The sequence below is a fragment of the Nomascus leucogenys genome, chromosome 4 (assembly GCF_006542625.1).
Source record: "Nomascus leucogenys isolate Asia chromosome 4, Asia_NLE_v1, whole genome shotgun sequence".
Classification (NCBI taxonomy): Eukaryota; Metazoa; Chordata; class Mammalia; order Primates; family Hylobatidae; genus Nomascus; species Nomascus leucogenys.
The window spans coordinates 69,713,409-69,732,143 of NC_044384.1; the positions used below are offsets into that span (position 1 = coordinate 69,713,409).

At 35.0% G+C, this 18,735-nt stretch overlaps 1 protein-coding gene and 1 long non-coding RNA gene across 2 annotated transcripts in view; both read right to left on the bottom strand.

Moving 5' to 3' along the window:
• The window catches only part of LOC115834761, an 83,828-nt gene extending 75,931 nt beyond the window's left edge, over positions 1–7,897 (bottom strand). Inside the window, exons 1-4 of the long non-coding RNA XR_004029662.1 lie at positions 7,789–7,897; positions 7,373–7,451; positions 6,496–6,540; positions 5,704–5,862 (exon numbers count right to left, since the gene is read on the bottom strand). This is a non-coding gene — a long non-coding RNA (uncharacterized LOC115834761). The remainder of the gene's footprint in view (positions 1–5,703; positions 5,863–6,495; positions 6,541–7,372; positions 7,452–7,788) is intronic.
• A 1,081-nt stretch (positions 7,898–8,978) lies between these two features.
• Positions 8,979–18,735, bottom strand: part of LOC101177316 (ankyrin repeat domain-containing protein 62-like) — a 35,442-nt gene continuing 25,685 nt past the window's right edge. Inside the window, exons 11-14 of the mRNA XM_030810769.1 lie at positions 14,921–15,134; positions 13,150–13,330; positions 11,072–11,995; positions 8,979–10,044 (exon numbers count right to left, since the gene is read on the bottom strand). Of these exons, the coding sequence (XP_030666629.1) occupies positions 9,853–10,044; positions 11,072–11,995; positions 13,150–13,330; positions 14,921–15,134 (1,511 nt within the window). The 3' untranslated portion in view covers positions 8,979–9,852. The remainder of the gene's footprint in view (positions 10,045–11,071; positions 11,996–13,149; positions 13,331–14,920; positions 15,135–18,735) is intronic.

The following is an 18,735-nucleotide window of genomic DNA, read 5'->3' on the forward strand; positions in this document are numbered from 1 at the left end:
CTCAGCAAATGTAAAAGAACAGAAATTATAACAAACTGTCTCTCAGACCACAGTGCAATCAAATTAGAACTCAAGATTAAGAAACTCACCCAAAACCGCTCAACTACATGGAAACGGAAGAACCTGCTCCTGAATGACTACTGGGTACATAACAAAATGAAGACAGAAATAAAGATGTTCTTTGAAACCAATGAGAACAAAGACACAACATACCAGAATCTCTGGGACACATTCAAAGCAGTCTGTAGAGGGAAATTTATAGCACTAAATGCCCACAAGAGAAAGCAGGAAAGATCTAAAATTGACACCCTAACATCACAATTAAAAGAACTAGAGAAGCAAGAACAAACACATTCAAAAGCTAGCAGAAGGCAAGAAATAACGAAGATCAGAGCAGAACTGAAGGAGATAGAGACACAAAAACTCTTCAATAAATCAATGAAGCCAGGGGCTGGTTTTTTGAAAAGATCAACAAAATTGATAGACCACTAGCAAGACTAATAAAGAAGAAAAGAGAGAAGAATCAAATAGACGCAATAAAAAATGACAAAGGGGATATCACCACCGATCGCACAGAAATACAAACTACCATCAGAGAATACTATAAACACCTCTATGCAAATAAACTAGAAAATCTAGAAGAAATGGATAAATTCCTCAACACATACACTCTCCCAAGATTAAACCAGGAAGAAGTTGAATCTCTGAACAAACCAATAACAGGCTCTGAAATTGAGAAAATAATTAATAGCTTACAAACCAAAAAAAGTCCAGGACCAGACGGATTCACAGCCAAATTCTACCACAGGTACAAGGAGGAGCTGGTACCATTCCTTCTGAAACTATTCCAATCAATAGAAAAAGAGGGAATCCTCACTAACTCATTTTATGAGGCCAGCATCATCCTGATACCAAAGCCTGGCAGACACACAACAAAAAAAGAGAATTTTAGACCAATATTCTTGATGAACATTGATGCAAAAATCCTCAATAAAATACTGGCAAACCGAATCCAGCAGCACATCAAAAAGCTTATCCACCATGATCAAGTGGGCTTCATCCCTGGGATGCAAGGCTGGTTCAACATATGAAAATCAATAAACATAATCCAGCATATAAACAGAGCCAAAGACAAAAACCACATGATTATCTCAATAGATGCAGAAAAGGCCTTTGACAAAATTCAACAACACTTCATGCTAAAAACTCTCAATAAATTAGGTATTGATGGGACATATCTCAAAATAATAAGAGCTATCTATGACAAACCCACAGCCAATATCATACTGAATGGGCAAAAACTGGAAGCATTCCCTTTGAAAACTGGCACAAGACACGGATGCCCTCTCTCACCACTCCTATTCAACATAGTGTTGGAAGTTCTGGCCAGGGCAATCAGGCAGGAGAAGGAAATAAAGTGCATTCAATTAGGAAAGGGGAAGTCAAATTGTCCCTGTTTGCAAATGACATGATTGTATATCTAGAAAACCCCATCGTCTCAGCCCAAAATCTCCTTAAGCTGATAAGCAACTTCAGCAAAGTCTCAGGATACAAAATCAATGTGCAAAAATCACAAGCATTCTTATACACCAATAACAGACAAACAGAGAGCCAAATCATGAGTGAACTCCCATTCACAATTGCTTCAAAGAGAATAAAATATCTAGGAATCCAACTTACAAGGGATGTGAAGGACCTCTTCAAGGAGAACTACAAACACTGCTCAATGAAATAAAAGAGGATACAAACAAATGGAAGAACATTCCATGCTCATGGGTAGGAAGAATCAATATTGTGAAAATGGCCATACTGCCCAAGGTAATTTATAGATTCAATGCCATCCCCATCAAGCTACCAATGACTTTCTTCACAGAATTGGAAAAAACTACCTTAAAGTTCATATGGAACCAAAAAAGAGCCCGCATTGCCAAATCAATCCTAAGCCAAAAGAACAAAGTTGCAGGCATCACGCCACCTGACTTCAAACTATACTACAAGGCTACAGTAACCAAAACAGCATGGTACTGGTACCAAAACAGAGATATAGACCAATGGAACAGAACAGAGCCCTCAGAAATAATGCCGCATATCTACAACCATCTGACCTTTGAGAAACCTGACAAAAACAAGCAATGGGGAAAGGATTCCCTATGTAATAAATGGTGCTGGGAAAACTGGCTAGCCATATGTAGAAAGCTGAAACTGGATCCCTTCCTTACACCTTATACAAAAATTAATTCAAGATGGATTAAAGACTTAAATGTTAGACCTAAAACCATAAAAACCCTAGAAGAAAACCTAGGCAATACCATTCAGGACATAGGCATGGGCAAGGACTTCATGTCTAAAACACCAAAAGCAATGGCAACAAAAGCCAAAATTGACAAATGGGATCTAATTAAACTAAAGAGCTTCTGCACAGCAAAAGAAACCACCATCAGAGTGAACAGGCAACCTACAGAATGGGAGAAAATTTTTGCAATCTACTTATTTGACAAAGGGCTAATATCCAGAATCTACAAAGAACTCAAACAAATTTACAAGAAAAAAAAACAACCCCATCAAAAAGTGGGCAAAGGATATGAACAGACACTTCTCAAAAGAAGACATTTATGCAGCCAAAAAACACATGAAAAAATGCTCATCATCACTGGCCATCAGAGAAATGCAAATCAAAACCACAATGAGATACCATCTCACACCAGTTAGAATGGCCATCATTAAAAAGTCAGGAAACAACAGGTGCTGGAGAGGATGTGGAGAAATAGGAAAACTTTTACACTGTTGGTGGGACTTTAAACTAGTTCAACCATCGTGGAAGTCAGTGTGGCGATTCCCCGGGGATCTAGAACTAGAAATACCATTTGACCCAGCCATCCCATTACTGGGTATATACCCAAAGGATTATAAATCATGCTGCTATAAAGACATATGCATATGTATGTTTATTGCGGCACTATTCACAATAGCAAAGACTTGGATCCAACCCAAATGTCCATCAATGATAGAATGGATTAAGAAAATGTGGCACATATACACCATGGAATACCATGCAGCCATAAAAAATGATGAGTTCATGTCCTTTGTAGGGACATGGATGAAGCTGGAAACCATCATTCTCAGCAAACTATCGCAAGGGCAAAAAACCAAACACTGCATGTTCTCACTCATAGGTGGGAATTGAACAATGAGAACACTTGGACACAGGAAGGGGAACATCACACACTGGGACCTGTTGTGGGGTGGGGGGGTGGGGGAGGGATAGCATTAGGAGATATACCTAATGTAAATGACGAGTAAATAGGTGCAGCACACCAACATGGCGCATGTATACATATGTAACAAACCTGCACGTTGTGCACATGTACCCTAAAACCTAAAGTATAATAATAAAAAAAAAAAGGAAAACAAATGAGAAAGGCAGGGTCTATAGTTATGTCAACAGGGACAAACACTGCAGTTTTAATCAAATACGTGCCATCTTTGTAGTAGATTTTGACAGGTAAATTCTAAATTTATTTTCTTCTTGATAAGTAAATGTGATGCTTAATGACATGGCAGCTGTTAGTATCTTACGCCATTTATTGAAGGTCTACTAAAACCTTTCAAGGCATGTGAGCCAGTGCTCCTGAGGAAAGCAGTGACATACATGCTTTCTCCTGATGTCTCCAAGTATGTAAAATTCATTAAAGCTATTCCTGAACAATATAAAGGAGGTTCCCTCGGTAAGATAAATCTTCCCAATCTTTTGCCCCAGGAGAGAATGTGGATTATAGAAAAATAGTGGGTGTGAGTAAAGTGGGAAATTATTTGGGTAATGAGAATATATTTTTTTCTTTGGGGCAAGGAAGCAAATCATGAAAACAAGATTGGAATACAGAAATATGATACTAATATATATGGTAAATTCTTGAGAAAGGCTGATAAAACAAAATTTTAAAACACAGAAACAATAAAGAATACAAGATTTAGAACAAAGTTTATGAAAAAAGTGTAAAAAAATACATTCTTGTTCAGAATATATAAAGAACTCTTACAAATCAACAACAAAAAGGCAATCAATTAAAACATGGTCAAAGGATAATGACCAGGTTTTTCATCTAAGAACATAGACAATGGCCAGTAACCACATGAAAGGGTGCCTTTCCCAACATCAAAGGGAAAGGCAAATCAAAACCACAATGAGGTACCACTTCACACCACTAGAATGCCTATAATAAAAAAGATAAAAAATAAATACTGGAAAAGATGTGGAGAAATTGGAACCCTCATACACTGCTGGTGGAAATGTAAAATTGTACAGCTGTGTTGAATAACAGCCTGACAGTTCCTTGAGATTAAACACAGTTACCATTTGACCTCGATTCCCACTTGAGTATTTACCCAAGAGGAACATATGTCCACGTATGTGTCCACAGTACATTATTCATAATAGTTAAAACCTGGAAACAATACAAATGTCCATCAACTGTTAAATAAAATGTAGTATTTCTCTGCAATAGAAAATTAATTGCAAATAAGAGGAAATAAACTACTGATACATGCTGTACGATACAGATGAGCCTTGAAAACATTATGCTAAGTGAAATAACCCAGACACAAAAAGCCAATGTTTTATGATTTCACTTATATAATATACCTGGCATAGGTAAATTCATAGAGACAGAAAGTAGAATACAGGTTACTAGGGATGAAGAGAAGGATTATGGGAAGATATTTAATGGGTACAGAGTTTCTATTAGGGATGATGAAAAAATTCTAGAAATGGATAGTAGTGATTGTTGTATGACATTGTGAATGTACTTAATGCTGCTGAACTACAGAGTTAAAAATTGTTAAAATGCTAAATTTTATGTTATGTATATTTCACCAGAACTTTAAAAAAGAATTGACAAAGTTTAGAGCATTTTAAACAGAATACAAGATTTAAACTAAAAAATTCAAGAAAAAACTACATTTAAAAATTATTTTAAATTAAATATCAACTTAACCTTCTCCCCCAAATCAATTAATCTTATAATTATATTAACAACATAAAAACCATATGATTATGTATTAGATGCAGAAAAAGCATTTGAGAAAATTGAACATTTTTCATTAAAAAAATAATCTCAGCAAACTGGAGATACAAGAGAATTTCCTCGAGATGTCAAAGTGCATCTTTAAAATACCTAATGCTAACATTCTATGTAATGATGAAAGACTGAATGCTTTCCCCTAAGATCGAGAAGGCATGTGTCAGCTGTTACCACTTCTATTCAACACTGTACTGCAAATTCGAGCCACTGTAATCACTTTTTAAAAGGGAGTTGGGAGAAGGAAGAAAGGAAGGAAGAAAAAAAGGAAGAAAGAAGGAAGGAAGAAATGGAGGAAAACAAAAGGCATCTAGACTGAAAAGAAATAGGTAAAACTATCTTTATTCACAGACATAATCATCTATGTGGAAAACCAAGTGAAACCAATTACAACGTTACTGGCACCAATGAGTTTTGCCACATTACAGGATACATGATCAACATATAAAAATCAATTGTAATTCTATATGTTAGAAATAAACTGCTAGGAATTGAAATTTAAAAAATAATACTTTATAATAGCATTAAAATATAAAATTCTTGGGAATATATCTGCCACTATGCAAAATATCTGTACAATGTTAACTAAAAAGCATTGTTGAGAAAAATCAAAGATCTAAGAAAATACCTTATTCACAGGTTGAGAGACTCATCATAGTTAAGATGTTCATTCTTTCTCATGACATAATGCAATCACAGTTCAAATCCAAGCAGGTATTTTGTAGAAATTGACAATTGATTTTAAGACTTTCATGGCATGTAGATGACACAGAAATGTGCAGTAACTCTGAAAAAAACAAAAGAATAAATTTAGAGGAAAAATACAACCCAGTTTGAAGAATTATTACAAAGCTACAAAAATCTTAACAGTGTGATTCTGGCATAAAGATAAAGAGATCAATAGAACAGAACAGAGTCCAGAAACCAAGTATACATAAAACACACATACACACACACACACACACACACACACACACTCTCTCTCTCTCTCTCTCTCTCTCTTAAAATATGACTGGTCAAGTGACTGCTTATGAACTGTAATTGCTTGATACATGAGTCTAGCATCTCTTGGCCTTAAATCACTACCACAACCTTGAGAAGTTGATGATGCCTTTGTTTTCTGAGAACAGTTTCAGTGTGCCAGCTGACAGTTCCATAGAGATGGAACAAGTGTAGAGCCAGAAAAAAAAGGGATACACACAGACTTTTTAAGACTTTTTTTTAAAGCTATGGAAGATGATAAACTAATGAGGCATAAGTATACTTTTCATTATGAATGTTTATGTTTTCACATCTTTCAGTAATGTGTATAAGAAAAAGTATTTAACGTGGTATTTGTTAACCAAGCAACCCATTCACTATTTATATTTATTTCAGAAATCCATGATTTAAATTTAATTCATAATTTATGGCAACATACCTTCATCTACTTCTGCAGTTATGTTTCCTTGTACACCTGCTGCATCTGAAATAGTCAAATATTATTAATAATGTTTAAGTTAAACAAGAGACATTATCATGTAGCCCTATTGTATGTCAAGGAGGGTTGATCAACACTAACTTGAAAATCTGAAATCCAAAATGCTGTACAATTTGAAACTTCTTGAGCACACGCATGATACCACAACTGGAAAGGTCCACACCTGACCTCATGTGACAGGCTGTGGTGGAAACACAGTTAAAACTTTGTTACATGCAAAACATTTTTGTAAAACATTGTACAGGCCAGATGTGATGACTCACGCCTGTAACCCCAGCACTTTGGGAGGCTGAGGCAAGTGGATCACCTGAGGTCAGGAGTTCAAGACCAGCCTGGCCAACATGGTGAAACCGTCTCTACTGAAAATACAAAAATTAGCCTGGTGTGGCTGCACGCACCTGTAGTCCCAGCTACTTGGGAGGCTGGGGCAGGAGGATTGCTTGAACCTGGGAGGCAGAGGTTGCAGTGAGCTGAGATTATACCACTTCACTCCAGTCTGGGCGACAGATCAAGACTCTGTGCCCCACTGCACCCCCCTACCCCAGGCAAAAAAAAAAAAAAAAAAGTAAAACATTATGTAGAATTATCTTCAGGCTATCTGCATAAGGTATATATGAAACATAAATGTATTTCACGTTTACTCTTGGGTACCATCCCTAAGGTATTTATTTCATTAGGTGTATACAAATATTCCAAAATCTGAAAAAATCCACTTTTGGTCCTCCCAAACATTTTGGACAAGGGATATTCTAGAAAAATAAAATTTCTTTTCAGTGTGACAGAAAATAAGAGATTGACTTATTGAACTTGAACTTACCAAAATTTTCTGAAGCTGCTCAATTTTGTCCACTCGCTTTTTCATTCTAATTTTTAACATGGCATTTTCTATTTTAAGCCTAAAATATATATTTTAAAATAATTACTCTCAGACATAATTTTTTTTAAATCATATAAATTCTGAACAAACATCTGAAGGAATAATTATATAAATTCTGAGACATCTGAAAAGTTGAAAATTGAGAAACTGTTATTTTTCTACCTTTGTTTTGTGGATGATGTGTAAAATTAAAAATAATGTAGAAAATTTATGCATTTCAAAATAGCTTAAAGCTGAAATTTTTCCTTGGCTTCACATAGACATACTTATTATCTTAACTGATACAATTCTCCTACTACACTACTCATTTGCTTTATAAATACTCAAGATATTTTGTATGTTGCTTTAAATTGTACTTTTGCACGTGGTCTGACATCTCCTCAGCACATCTTGGAGTCTCTGTGCATTGATCCTGCATTTCTTGCAACTAAAACAAAGAATTAAAAACAATCTTTAGGTGTGGAAATAACCCAAATGCCCATCAATAGGTGAATGAATGAACAAAATATGGTTATATATAAAATACTGTGTTTAGACTATCACAATCTATTTTATTAAAAAATGATAATCTAGGACAAATCGACCTATTACCTGTTTTTTTTTTTTTTTTTTTTTTTTTTTTTGAGACAGAGTCTCGCTCTGTTGCCCAGGCTGGAGTGCAGTGGCACCTCTCGGCTCACCGCAAGCTCCGCCTCCCGGGTTCACACCATTCTCCTGCCTCAGCCTCCCAAGCAGCTGGGACTACAGGCGCCTGCCACCATGCCTGGCTAATTTTATGTGTTTTTAGTAGAGACGGGGTTTCACTGTGTTAGCCAGGATGGTCTCGATCTCCTGACCTCGTGATCCGCCCATCTCAGCCCCCAAAGTGCTGGGATTACAGGCATGAGCCACCGCGCCCGGCCCCTATTACCTGTTTTTTAACTAAATTTTACTGGAATGCAGCCACACCCCTTCAGTCTGCATATTGTTTACGGCTACTTTTGTGCTGTAACTGTAGTGATGAGTTGTTGCAACAGGGATCTTATGGCTCACAAAGTCTCAAATAATACTACTTGGCCCTTTACAGAAAAGTTTACTGACCTATGCTCTAGGATTAAAACACAATATTTTTCTTTTGTAATTTATATTTTATCAGATACTCAAATTTACAAAATTGGTAAAATGGAGAAACACAGGAAATTCTAGTAAGCATTTATATTTTTCAATTCCAAACACCACTATATCAACTATAATTTCTTTTCTTTTTTGTCTGTATGCATTTAATTTTTGTTGTAGCAAGAAAACTTGCACTTTTTTTTTAAGATGGAGTCTTGCTCAGCCACCCAGGCTGGAGTGCAGTGGCACCATCTTGGCTCACTGCAACCTCCACCCCCCCAGGTTCAAGCGATTCTCCTGCCTCAGCCTCCCAAGTAGCTGGGACTACAGGCATGCACCACCACCATGCCCAGCTAATTTTTGTATCTTTTTTAGTAGAGATGGGGTTTCACCATGTTGGCCAGGATGGTCTCAAATTCCTGGCCTCAGGTGACCCACCCGCTTCAGCCTCCCAAAGTGCTTGGATTACAGGCGTGAGCCACCGCGCTCGACCCATTTTTAACATTTAAAACTAAGCATCATCTTTCCTTTCCAGGGAAACCACAAGAAAATTTTAAAATAAACAGAAAAATAATTAAAATAGATAGATTCTCCTATTGAGTGGCAGGGCTCACGTCATCATTAGGAGAGAATTTATTTAAAAGTGTCATCTTAAAATGCAGGGATGTCCATTGACATGCCAAAGGAGAAGCCACGTTGTCAAAATGCCCACTTGACCCACCCAAACATCTCAAACCTACCCTTTGCTGACCTTCTATAACCCCATTTGTAAAGTTTTTTGTTTTTGTTTTAAACAAGAGAAAGTAGACACATACATGCTGGCAAATGCTAACTGTCCATAGTCATATGACTACGACTACAGCCCAATATAAAGTCAGAGTAAGGATTTTCATCAAAATACTAATTTATTCTGCAGAATGGCCTTTCTGTACCAGTTAACCAGAAACCCATGAAATAAGTAAGCACAAGTCTTTATTCACACAGAAAAGTAGAGATTAAAAAAAGAAAATTTTCTGAAACATTCCATTAGACATTATCCTCTGAATTAATCTGGCTTGTCTCCACGTGGCAATGAAAAAAATCACTAAAAATATACTGTAAAAAGAAAAAAGAATTCTCTAATCTTCTGTGAGAAATGATGTGTAATTCTCAACTTTCATAAAGGGAAATAGTGTAAGAAAAATATTTATAATTATAAAACATGGCAGAGATTGAGAAATGGGTGTATTATAACCAAATTTTAATAAAAATAATTATAATGAAAATACAAAAGAAAGCTCTCCACTGAAACTAGTGTCCTGAAACACTTGATATTATTTAACCAGCTACAGAGTAACTGTTGACATGCTAAGTTTCATACATACTTGACTTCTCATCTGGCCTAATTTCTTTTTTGAATTTCGTGTCTCATCTTCTAAATTAACACGATGTTGTGATGAAATCTCTAGCATAGCCTCTGACAGCAATTGTTTGTTCAGGGCATCACCCACTTCTCTTTGAAGCTGTCTCACGACTACCTGGTAAGATGTTATTTTTGTTACTCATTTTACATATCACCTTATTATTAAATTTTGTTAATAATATTTAACTCTAATATATACACTTTGAAAAATATCACCACACACTGATTCTTCTTCTCCTCCTCATGTGTACACATTCCTGTTTATTACTGAATCCAGTTAAGGATAAAGAAGGTGTTATCTTTGTGCCAAACTGGTGCTGTGTTACTCATACAACAGATTCAGCGCACTGATGAATGTGCAATGTTTAAAAACCTTCTGAGGTCTCAAAAAGAAACAGGTATGTGGGTGGGACTGGTGGCAGTGAATTTTACACTGCAATGTTTTCCCTCTTTTTTATAAGAAGCAGCTCAAATCAACCTCAGAGTTCCTCACATATTCAGTCACCAGCTCAAATCCTTCCAATAGATTTCCATCTCAGAAGAAAACTAACATTCCAATGGCCTTAGAGGCTCTAGTTCACCTGGCTTCCACTTCCCTCCCTGACCCCGGCTGCTGTCTCTCGTCCCTACTCCCACCGTTCCTAGCACCCCTCATTAGTCTAAAAATGAGGATCCAATGTGAAACTAATAAATCACAGACAGCTAAGCTGATCTTTGTACTGGACAACCTTATAGCCAAATGAGAGTCATTGAGCCTTGAAATAAAAATTATGACCATATTTTTGACTGAAAAATCGAAAGTAAGTTATAAATGCCAGTGGGAAGATTAAATCAAACATGGTTTGGCTAACATTTACCACATTTTCCCCATATTATAATGTAAGAAAGATGTCTTTAAAGAATGGAATGGTTGTATCAATATATAATTTGAGACTGAATTATTTTCAGATTTAAGTCAAATTGACATGAATAAAAATAAAATTATACCAACTAAGATACATTAAAAGCTATTGAGGAAGAATAATTATAAAATAGGAAATACACTGTAGTTCATCTGGGAAATCTGGAATTAACTGTCAAAGTAATCTAATTAATTGAATCAATTTCAAAATAACACTTTAGGTATGAATATTGATACTTACTTCTCCTTCTTCTTTCTCTTTTTCATATTGGCATTGTCTTTCTTTTAAAAGACTGCATTCCTTCATCAACCCCTTATTGTTCTCTTCTAGCTTTCTACACTCAGCTTGAAGTTCTTCTACAGTATCTTCACATTTGGCTTGGATATTAATTACTGTTTTTTCCCAATTGTCAGCTTTCTTATGAGCATCATTACATTGCTGTTGAATTAACAGATTTTGGCTTTGTAGTTGAAATAGTCCATCCTCTACAGATTGCTGCTTTCTCACGTATTTTTCCCAAATTCGTTGGTCATTTTGGTACATGTGTTCAATGTCCTTCAATCGACACTGTGTTCGGCTTAGGACTCCTTGCACGTGTTCTATACCCAACGTCTTTTCTTTGAGAGCCTCTCTTTCATAACGGAGCTCAGTTTCCAGGCCACTGGATGTACTCTCAGCTTTAGAAAGTTGCTGAGAAAGAATCTGAATGTGAGAATACCTATTTTCTAGTAAATGACACCATTCATTCACTGTGCTCTGGAAAGCAAGCTGTAGGTCTCTTTTTGATGACTGACATTGATCATGATCACATAGGGCAGCAGCCAGTCCACAACGGTATGATTCCATTTCTGTTTCCAGTCTTGACTTGCTTTGTTTTTCCTTCTCTAGCTCAAAATTGAGCATTGTATTCTCATCCATCAGAACATTAAGCTCTTTACTATACCGGGTTATTGTTTTTGTTAATGTTTCCTCATCCAGCTTTAGAGTCTTTTCAAGGTCTTCATTGTTTTCCTTTATAATTTCAATATTTTTGAAATATTTATTTTCAGTTTCCTGGTTCTGATGTTTTATTGTGTCAATTTCCAGCCCAAGTCTGGCAATTTCATCCCGAATCAAGTGATTTTCCTGCCACAGGTCTCTTTCTTTTTCATGAGTATGAGAATTCTAAATAAAACAAAGAAAACTTTCAACTAGCACCCAATAAAATGACATATTATGATTTCTTCTGAAACTAAATAAGTAATAACCTGTACGTTTATACAATGAAAGAGTTGCCATCTGGATATCCAACTGGAAAGAAAAAGTTGAATCAAAACCTCAACCCTTTTAGAGCGTAAATTCTCAAAAGTTCAAAAACGTATTTGAAGACAATGAATCTATGAAAGCAAAAAAAAAAGAAACCACTAGAAATTCTTTAAGAATCTGATTTTTTTTAAAAAAGGCTTTTACTGAATTTCAACAAACCCAAAAACATAAATGATTAATAACTATGATTACATTTAGAAACTGGGTTTACACACTAACGTCTAACCTTTATTTTCCCTATGGTAACAGCCTTAGCTCTACAGATATCTGGACAGATGAAATTTTCCAAATTCCTTAAGTTTCTTCTTCCTGTGAATATTTTGTAGATAATTCTACTTTTCTTACATTTTTAGAGTCAGTTTTAACAATGACATGTATTGATAAATGACAGATCTAGGCATTGTACTAAGCACTTTTGTATGCATACATCAATAAATTCATTTAGTTATCACAATTCTGCAGGGAAAGGTTAAAAATAGAAGCAAGCTGCTGGATTTTTCCTAGGTCCTCTGACTCTGCTTCTAGTGCTCCTCCACCAGATCACAGTTACTTCCATGGGGTAGATATGCAAATACAATAGAAACCTTTTCTTTCAAAACACCAAAGAAGATGAAATTTATAAAGCTCTTCTTAGGAAATCCTGAGATTATGTACTATTATGATAACTTTTATTTCCTTTTCACAATGTTTGAAACCATAATTAATGCAAAATAGGGAAAACTACACTGAACTATGTCACTAGGAACAAATTACTTACCAACAAAATATCACTAAGTATATATATTATGGGATATCATTGTTTTCCAAAGGTCTTTGAGCTGAAATAAAATATAACTTTGAAGCCAAGACTTATAATAAATAATTGTAGCTATAAGTATCATTTATTTTTAAGATGAAATAAAATTTGTGGTTTGTTTTAGAACTAAATCACATATATAAAGTCAAAGGGATATTCTAAGTAATATTAATAAAATAAAATTAGAAATGTAAAATTTTACCAAACATTAATTTACCTGATTTGAGTTACTTCTAACAGTCTTCAATTCCACTTCCAATGATTTGAGAGCCAGTTTAAGTTGTTTCACTTCAGTTTGTGTCACATATTGCTCTTCCGTTATTTTTAACTCTTCTGTATCTTTTTCAAACAACTCTTCAGCCTTTATTCTTTCTTCTTCTTCTTCTTGTAAGATAAATCTGTAGTTAAATATACTTATCTTAAAATCCTTTAAAAACAAAACACTCACATGCTGGTTTATTATCCTAATAAAGTGCCCATGTTCTTGAATATTTTTTTTCTAGTTTTCATGTTAATTTCTCACTTCGATGTCTTCCAAAGAAGACCTATAAATTGAAAGGTAGTAAGGAATGAACATCTTGCTAATTGATTAGCTTCTGTTACTAGTAATTCTAGTAAATATTATGGAAAAGGATGTTGAAAATTATTAGGTAAAGTTACAAGTTAAAAATTACCTTTTCTTCACAAGGTAATAATTACTCCTCAGTCAGGGTGAATCATTTAGAGTTAGCTAATTTAAAAAAAGTTATTTTTTATAAACAAGTTGATACCTTCACTAGAAATAAATTTTCATCTTCATGAAATACTGCAGGTATCCCTAAACATGATTTACATTGTAAGATAGCACCTTCAGATGCCTTCTCGCAACATGTATCTCCAGATGACAATAATCCAAGACTAAGCTAAGGAATCTAAGATGTTACCCCATACGTTTTACGTTTCTTTTTCTGGTAACACTTTTGACTTATTCTGTCGATTAGTATGTATTTTACAAACAATTTTAAAATCCATTCTCAAACAAGACAAGATCTAATATTTAAACAACAAAGAATAATATCTGCCTTCCGCATAGAAGTTTGAATTAATTTAAACTCTGTAGCAGAGACAGATGTTCACTAAGCTAATCAGTAATCACTTTCCATTTTACTTTACATTCGCTGCATATTAAAACCGGGCCAGGCATGTTTGCTCACACTGTAATCCCAGAACTTTGGGAGGCCAGAGCCAGCAGGTAAGTGGCAGTCAGGAGTTTCAGACCAGTCTGGCCAAAATGGCAAAACCTCATCTCTACTTTTAAAAAAAAACAACAGAAATTAGAAAGGCATGGTGACGTATGCCTGTAATCCCAGCTACTTGGGAGGCTGCGGCACAAGAATCGCTTGAACCTGGAAGCAGAGGCTGCAGTGAGCCGAGATTTCACTGCTGCACTCCAACCTGGGTGACAGCGCAAGACTCTGTCTCAAAAGGACAAAAAAAAAAAAAACAACTGGTTAATTTTAAAAATAATTACTCTGGGTGGAGAAAAGTATACATTTCATACTCAAATTATAAATTGTAAACTTTCTTAAGAACAACTTAGTAATATTAATCAAAGATCTCTTGTAAAAAGCTCCTCTACTCTGACCAGATAGCTCTATTTTGAAAAATTTGTCCAAAGAAATAGAGATGTACAAAACTATGGATACGTAAGATGTTTCTTACAGCATTAATACAAAAAATTAAAACCCCCAATTTCAATTTATTAAATAATGAAATTTCCATAGGGTGGAATTCTATATAGCCATTAAAATAATGATTTAAAGGAATATGCAATTATTAGAGAAGTATTCACAATTAAGAACTTGTGATTTTTAACCCAAAAATTTCATGTTCCACAATTTTAGGAGGTTTTTTTCTCTATTAAAAAGTAAGTCGGCTATTACAAAAATTATCCTACATATCCTTAGTATAAATGGTTCAAATATTTCTTTAAAACTAGAATGTGATACCTCAAATTACAGAGCTTTTTCTTCCTTTCAAGATTCTGATGCTCTAACTGTGATTTGGTTTTGTCTGTTTCAGATAGTACCTTTTGTAGTACGCTAATATTATTTTTCATTTTTTGAAATTTTACTTTAAGTCGTTCACAGTAACATTTTTTATCCTCTATTGATCTTTCACATGCAGCTGTTGCATCCTTGATTTTCAACAGGCTAACAAAATCTGTAACCGGGAGAAAACAAAATAGAGATAAAATACATGAGTAGGTTTTTAAATATAAAGGACTACGCATTTCAACATGGCACTCATTCATACACCGAATGAACATGTACATATTAAGTGCTTGCAATGTGGAAAATATTTCAGAAAGCTCTTCAGATAAAACAGACAACACATCTGATCTTGTTTAGCTTCAAGTGTAGTAAAGAACACAGACAAAAATGTGACAATTACAAGTTCAGATAGAAGCTATAAGAATACACAGTTGTTTTAGTCACGTAAGAGAATATGACCTTTACTTGGCTCAGGGAAGATTTCCCTGAGGAAGAGAAGGATACACTGAGAAATAAAAAATGAGAAGGAAGCAGTTGAGCCAAGGAGGAAGCAAAGCACTCTGGCTAGTCTGCTGCAGGTGCTGGAGCTCTGCGGCAATCTGCTTCCAGCCAAGAGGGAGCAACGGGTGCTGATTTTCCTCCTTACCCAAAACAACCAAAAACAACAGACAAAATATATTAAAGAATGATTTTCAACACAGTGGTCTTCAGATAATAAAGACGGTCATCACTAAAACACAGGAAACAAATGTAGGCCTTTTTGTTGACAGAGCTGCTTTTGTTGACAGAGCTTCCAGGCCATGACAAAGCGAGAAAATCTGACATAGACTCCCTGAGCTGGGGCGGTGACGCTAAGAATCCGATAAAACAAAAGCAGAGCGAAATCACAGGACAGAACACTGGAGAGGAGAAAGCAGCAGAGGAAACAAACCCTGGAGATCTGCAGAGGTCCCCTCTAAAGTATTTGGTGGAATAATGAAAAAAATGGATGTGTGCTAGGAAACTTCCTAAGACGAAGGGGTGGTGAGCGGTGGGGGGACACAATAGAAAAAGATGAGGAGAAACCAAGCCTGCTGTTCACAAAGTGCCCAGAAGAGGGTCCAATCCCAAGAGCCAGGCCCAAAACACTCATACTTCACAGGACAATAAATAATCTGAAAACTCTTGCCTCAGGAGTGGCAAATTACTCAAAATCTAAAAGCAAGAACAAAAAGAATTCTGTTTATAAGTAAATCACTGTACCCCAAACAAAGCTCGAGACAATAACTGGAGGCATGAAAGGTATTTCTTTAAAAATCAAACCACACTTGCAGAAATGTAAATTACAATGTCAGAGGTAAAACTACAGTGGAGGAAAATAAACACAGATCACAATGGTAAATTTGTCATGATGAGCTACGAGAAACCTTCAAGCTACTAATATATAAATCCCCAAATAGAAAGGAACAAAGTCAGAAAAGAAAATTGAAAAATAATTGGCCAAAAACATTCTAAACTTGGCAAAATCCATATTCCCATAGATCCAGGAAGGAACTGCCTGGGACAAAAAAATAAAAGTGTACCATTGTCATTTTCTTATACCATCTATGATGTGGTATAACATTACTTGAAGGTAGACTGTGATAGGTTAAAATTATATACTATAAATCCTAAATAAACCACTGAGATAGCAAACAGAGAGTTATATATAATAAACCAAAAAAGAAATATGAAATTAAATCATAGAAAATAGCTGATTAATCTAAAGGAAAGCAGAAAAAGAAGGGGAACAAATAACAGCGAGACTAACAGCAATCAAACAGCACAATGACAGACCAACTTAACTATATTGAATATCACATTATAAATGAAACTGGTCTACAAGCCTCAATTAAAATGCAGACTGCCAGATTCGATAAGAAAGCAATACCCAATTACATGCTGTCTATAAGAAATGTACGTTAAATGTAAAGACACAAATCGGCTGCAAGAATAGAAAAAGATACATGCTAACACTTGACAGAAGACTACTGAGGAGAAATGGTTCAATTAATATCAAAGTAGATTTCATAGCAAAACAATTTCCAGCAATAAATAAGATCATGTCATAATGATAAAAGTTTCAGTTAATCAAGAAGATATAATAGTCCTAAATGTTTATGCCCCTAATAACATAAGAAATTCAAAATACATGAGGCCAAAGTAGATAGAACTATAAAAAGAAATAGACAATTTCTAAGTAATCTGAGGTCTCGATACCCTTTACTCAGGAAGTGATAGAACAAGGAGGCAGAAAATTAGCAAGAATAGAGCAGACTTAAACAACACTATGCCTTTCAAGTACCTATGGAACACTTACCAAAACAGACAATATTTTAGGCCATACAATAAATCTCATTAAAAAGATTAAGTAAAAAGAATGTAAGTCATACAAAGTACATATCCTGACCACAAATCAATGATATTAGAAACCAATAACAAAAATAATGCTAAGAAATACTCAAATACATGAAAACTAAGAAATACACATCTAAATAACACTGGTTCAAAGAGATGATGAAAAAAGAAAATATTTTGAACTGAATCAAAATGAAAAAATAACATATCAGGGTTTGTAGAATGCAGCAACAACTTCACTTAAATACAAATTTTTAGCACTAAATGTCAATAGTAGAAGAGTCTCAAATCAATAACCCTGACTTCTATCTTAAGAAAATGAAAATAAATAAATGAATAAATAAATAATAAAATAAAATCAGAGAATTAAACCCAAAGCAAGCAGAGGGATAAAAAACAAAACCACCTGCTGTGGTCTGAATGTTTGTGTTCTCAAAAGTTTATATGCTGAAACCTAATCACAAGGGCGGATTTTTAGAGGTAGTCATATCATGAGAGCCAAGCCCTCATGAATGGGATTAGTGTTCTTACACAACACACCCCAGAGAGCTCCTCCGCCCCTTCTGCCATGTGAGGACACAGAGAAAAAGAACACATGCATGATCCAGGAAGGTTCCTTACCACACAGCAAATATGACAGCACCTTGACCTTGGACTCTACAGACTCCAGAACTGTAAGAAATCATTTTCTACTGTTTATAAGCTACCCAGTCTATGGTATTTTGTTATACTACTGGTTTAGAAAAAAAAAAAAAAAAAAAAGGAAGATCAGCAACACCAAACACTTTGGGAGATTGATAAATGTGAGAAATCTCTATTTACCCTGGCTGATCAGGAAGAAGAGAAGACACAAATTACTAATTTCAGAAATGAGTAATGTCACATGATTATAGACCGTACAGATACAAAAAAAAACCAAGGTGACATTATAATTTTTATGTGTAAACATGAGAAAATAGATAAAATTAACAAATTCCTTAAAAGGGAAAATTACTAAATCTCAACCAAGAAGGAATAAATAACCTGAATTGCCCTAAATCTAAAAAACAAACTTCAGTCATAGCTGAGGACTGTCCTAGCAAAAGAAATTCAAACTCAACTAGCTATGGCAGTGAACTCCACTAAACATTTTCAGAAGAAATAAACAATTCAACACTGACTCTCCAAAAAGAAACAAAAAAGAGTACATCCCAACTCACTCTTTAATGTTAGCATTACCCTGAACCAAAACCAGACAATGGTATTACCAATAAAAAAAACTCCCTCATGAGCATGAATGTAAAAATTGAACCAATTTGTGAAACAACCAAGACATCCTCCAATACGTGAATGAATAAACTGTGGTTAAACAGCCAAACAATGGAATATTACTCCATGCTAAAAAGATATGACAA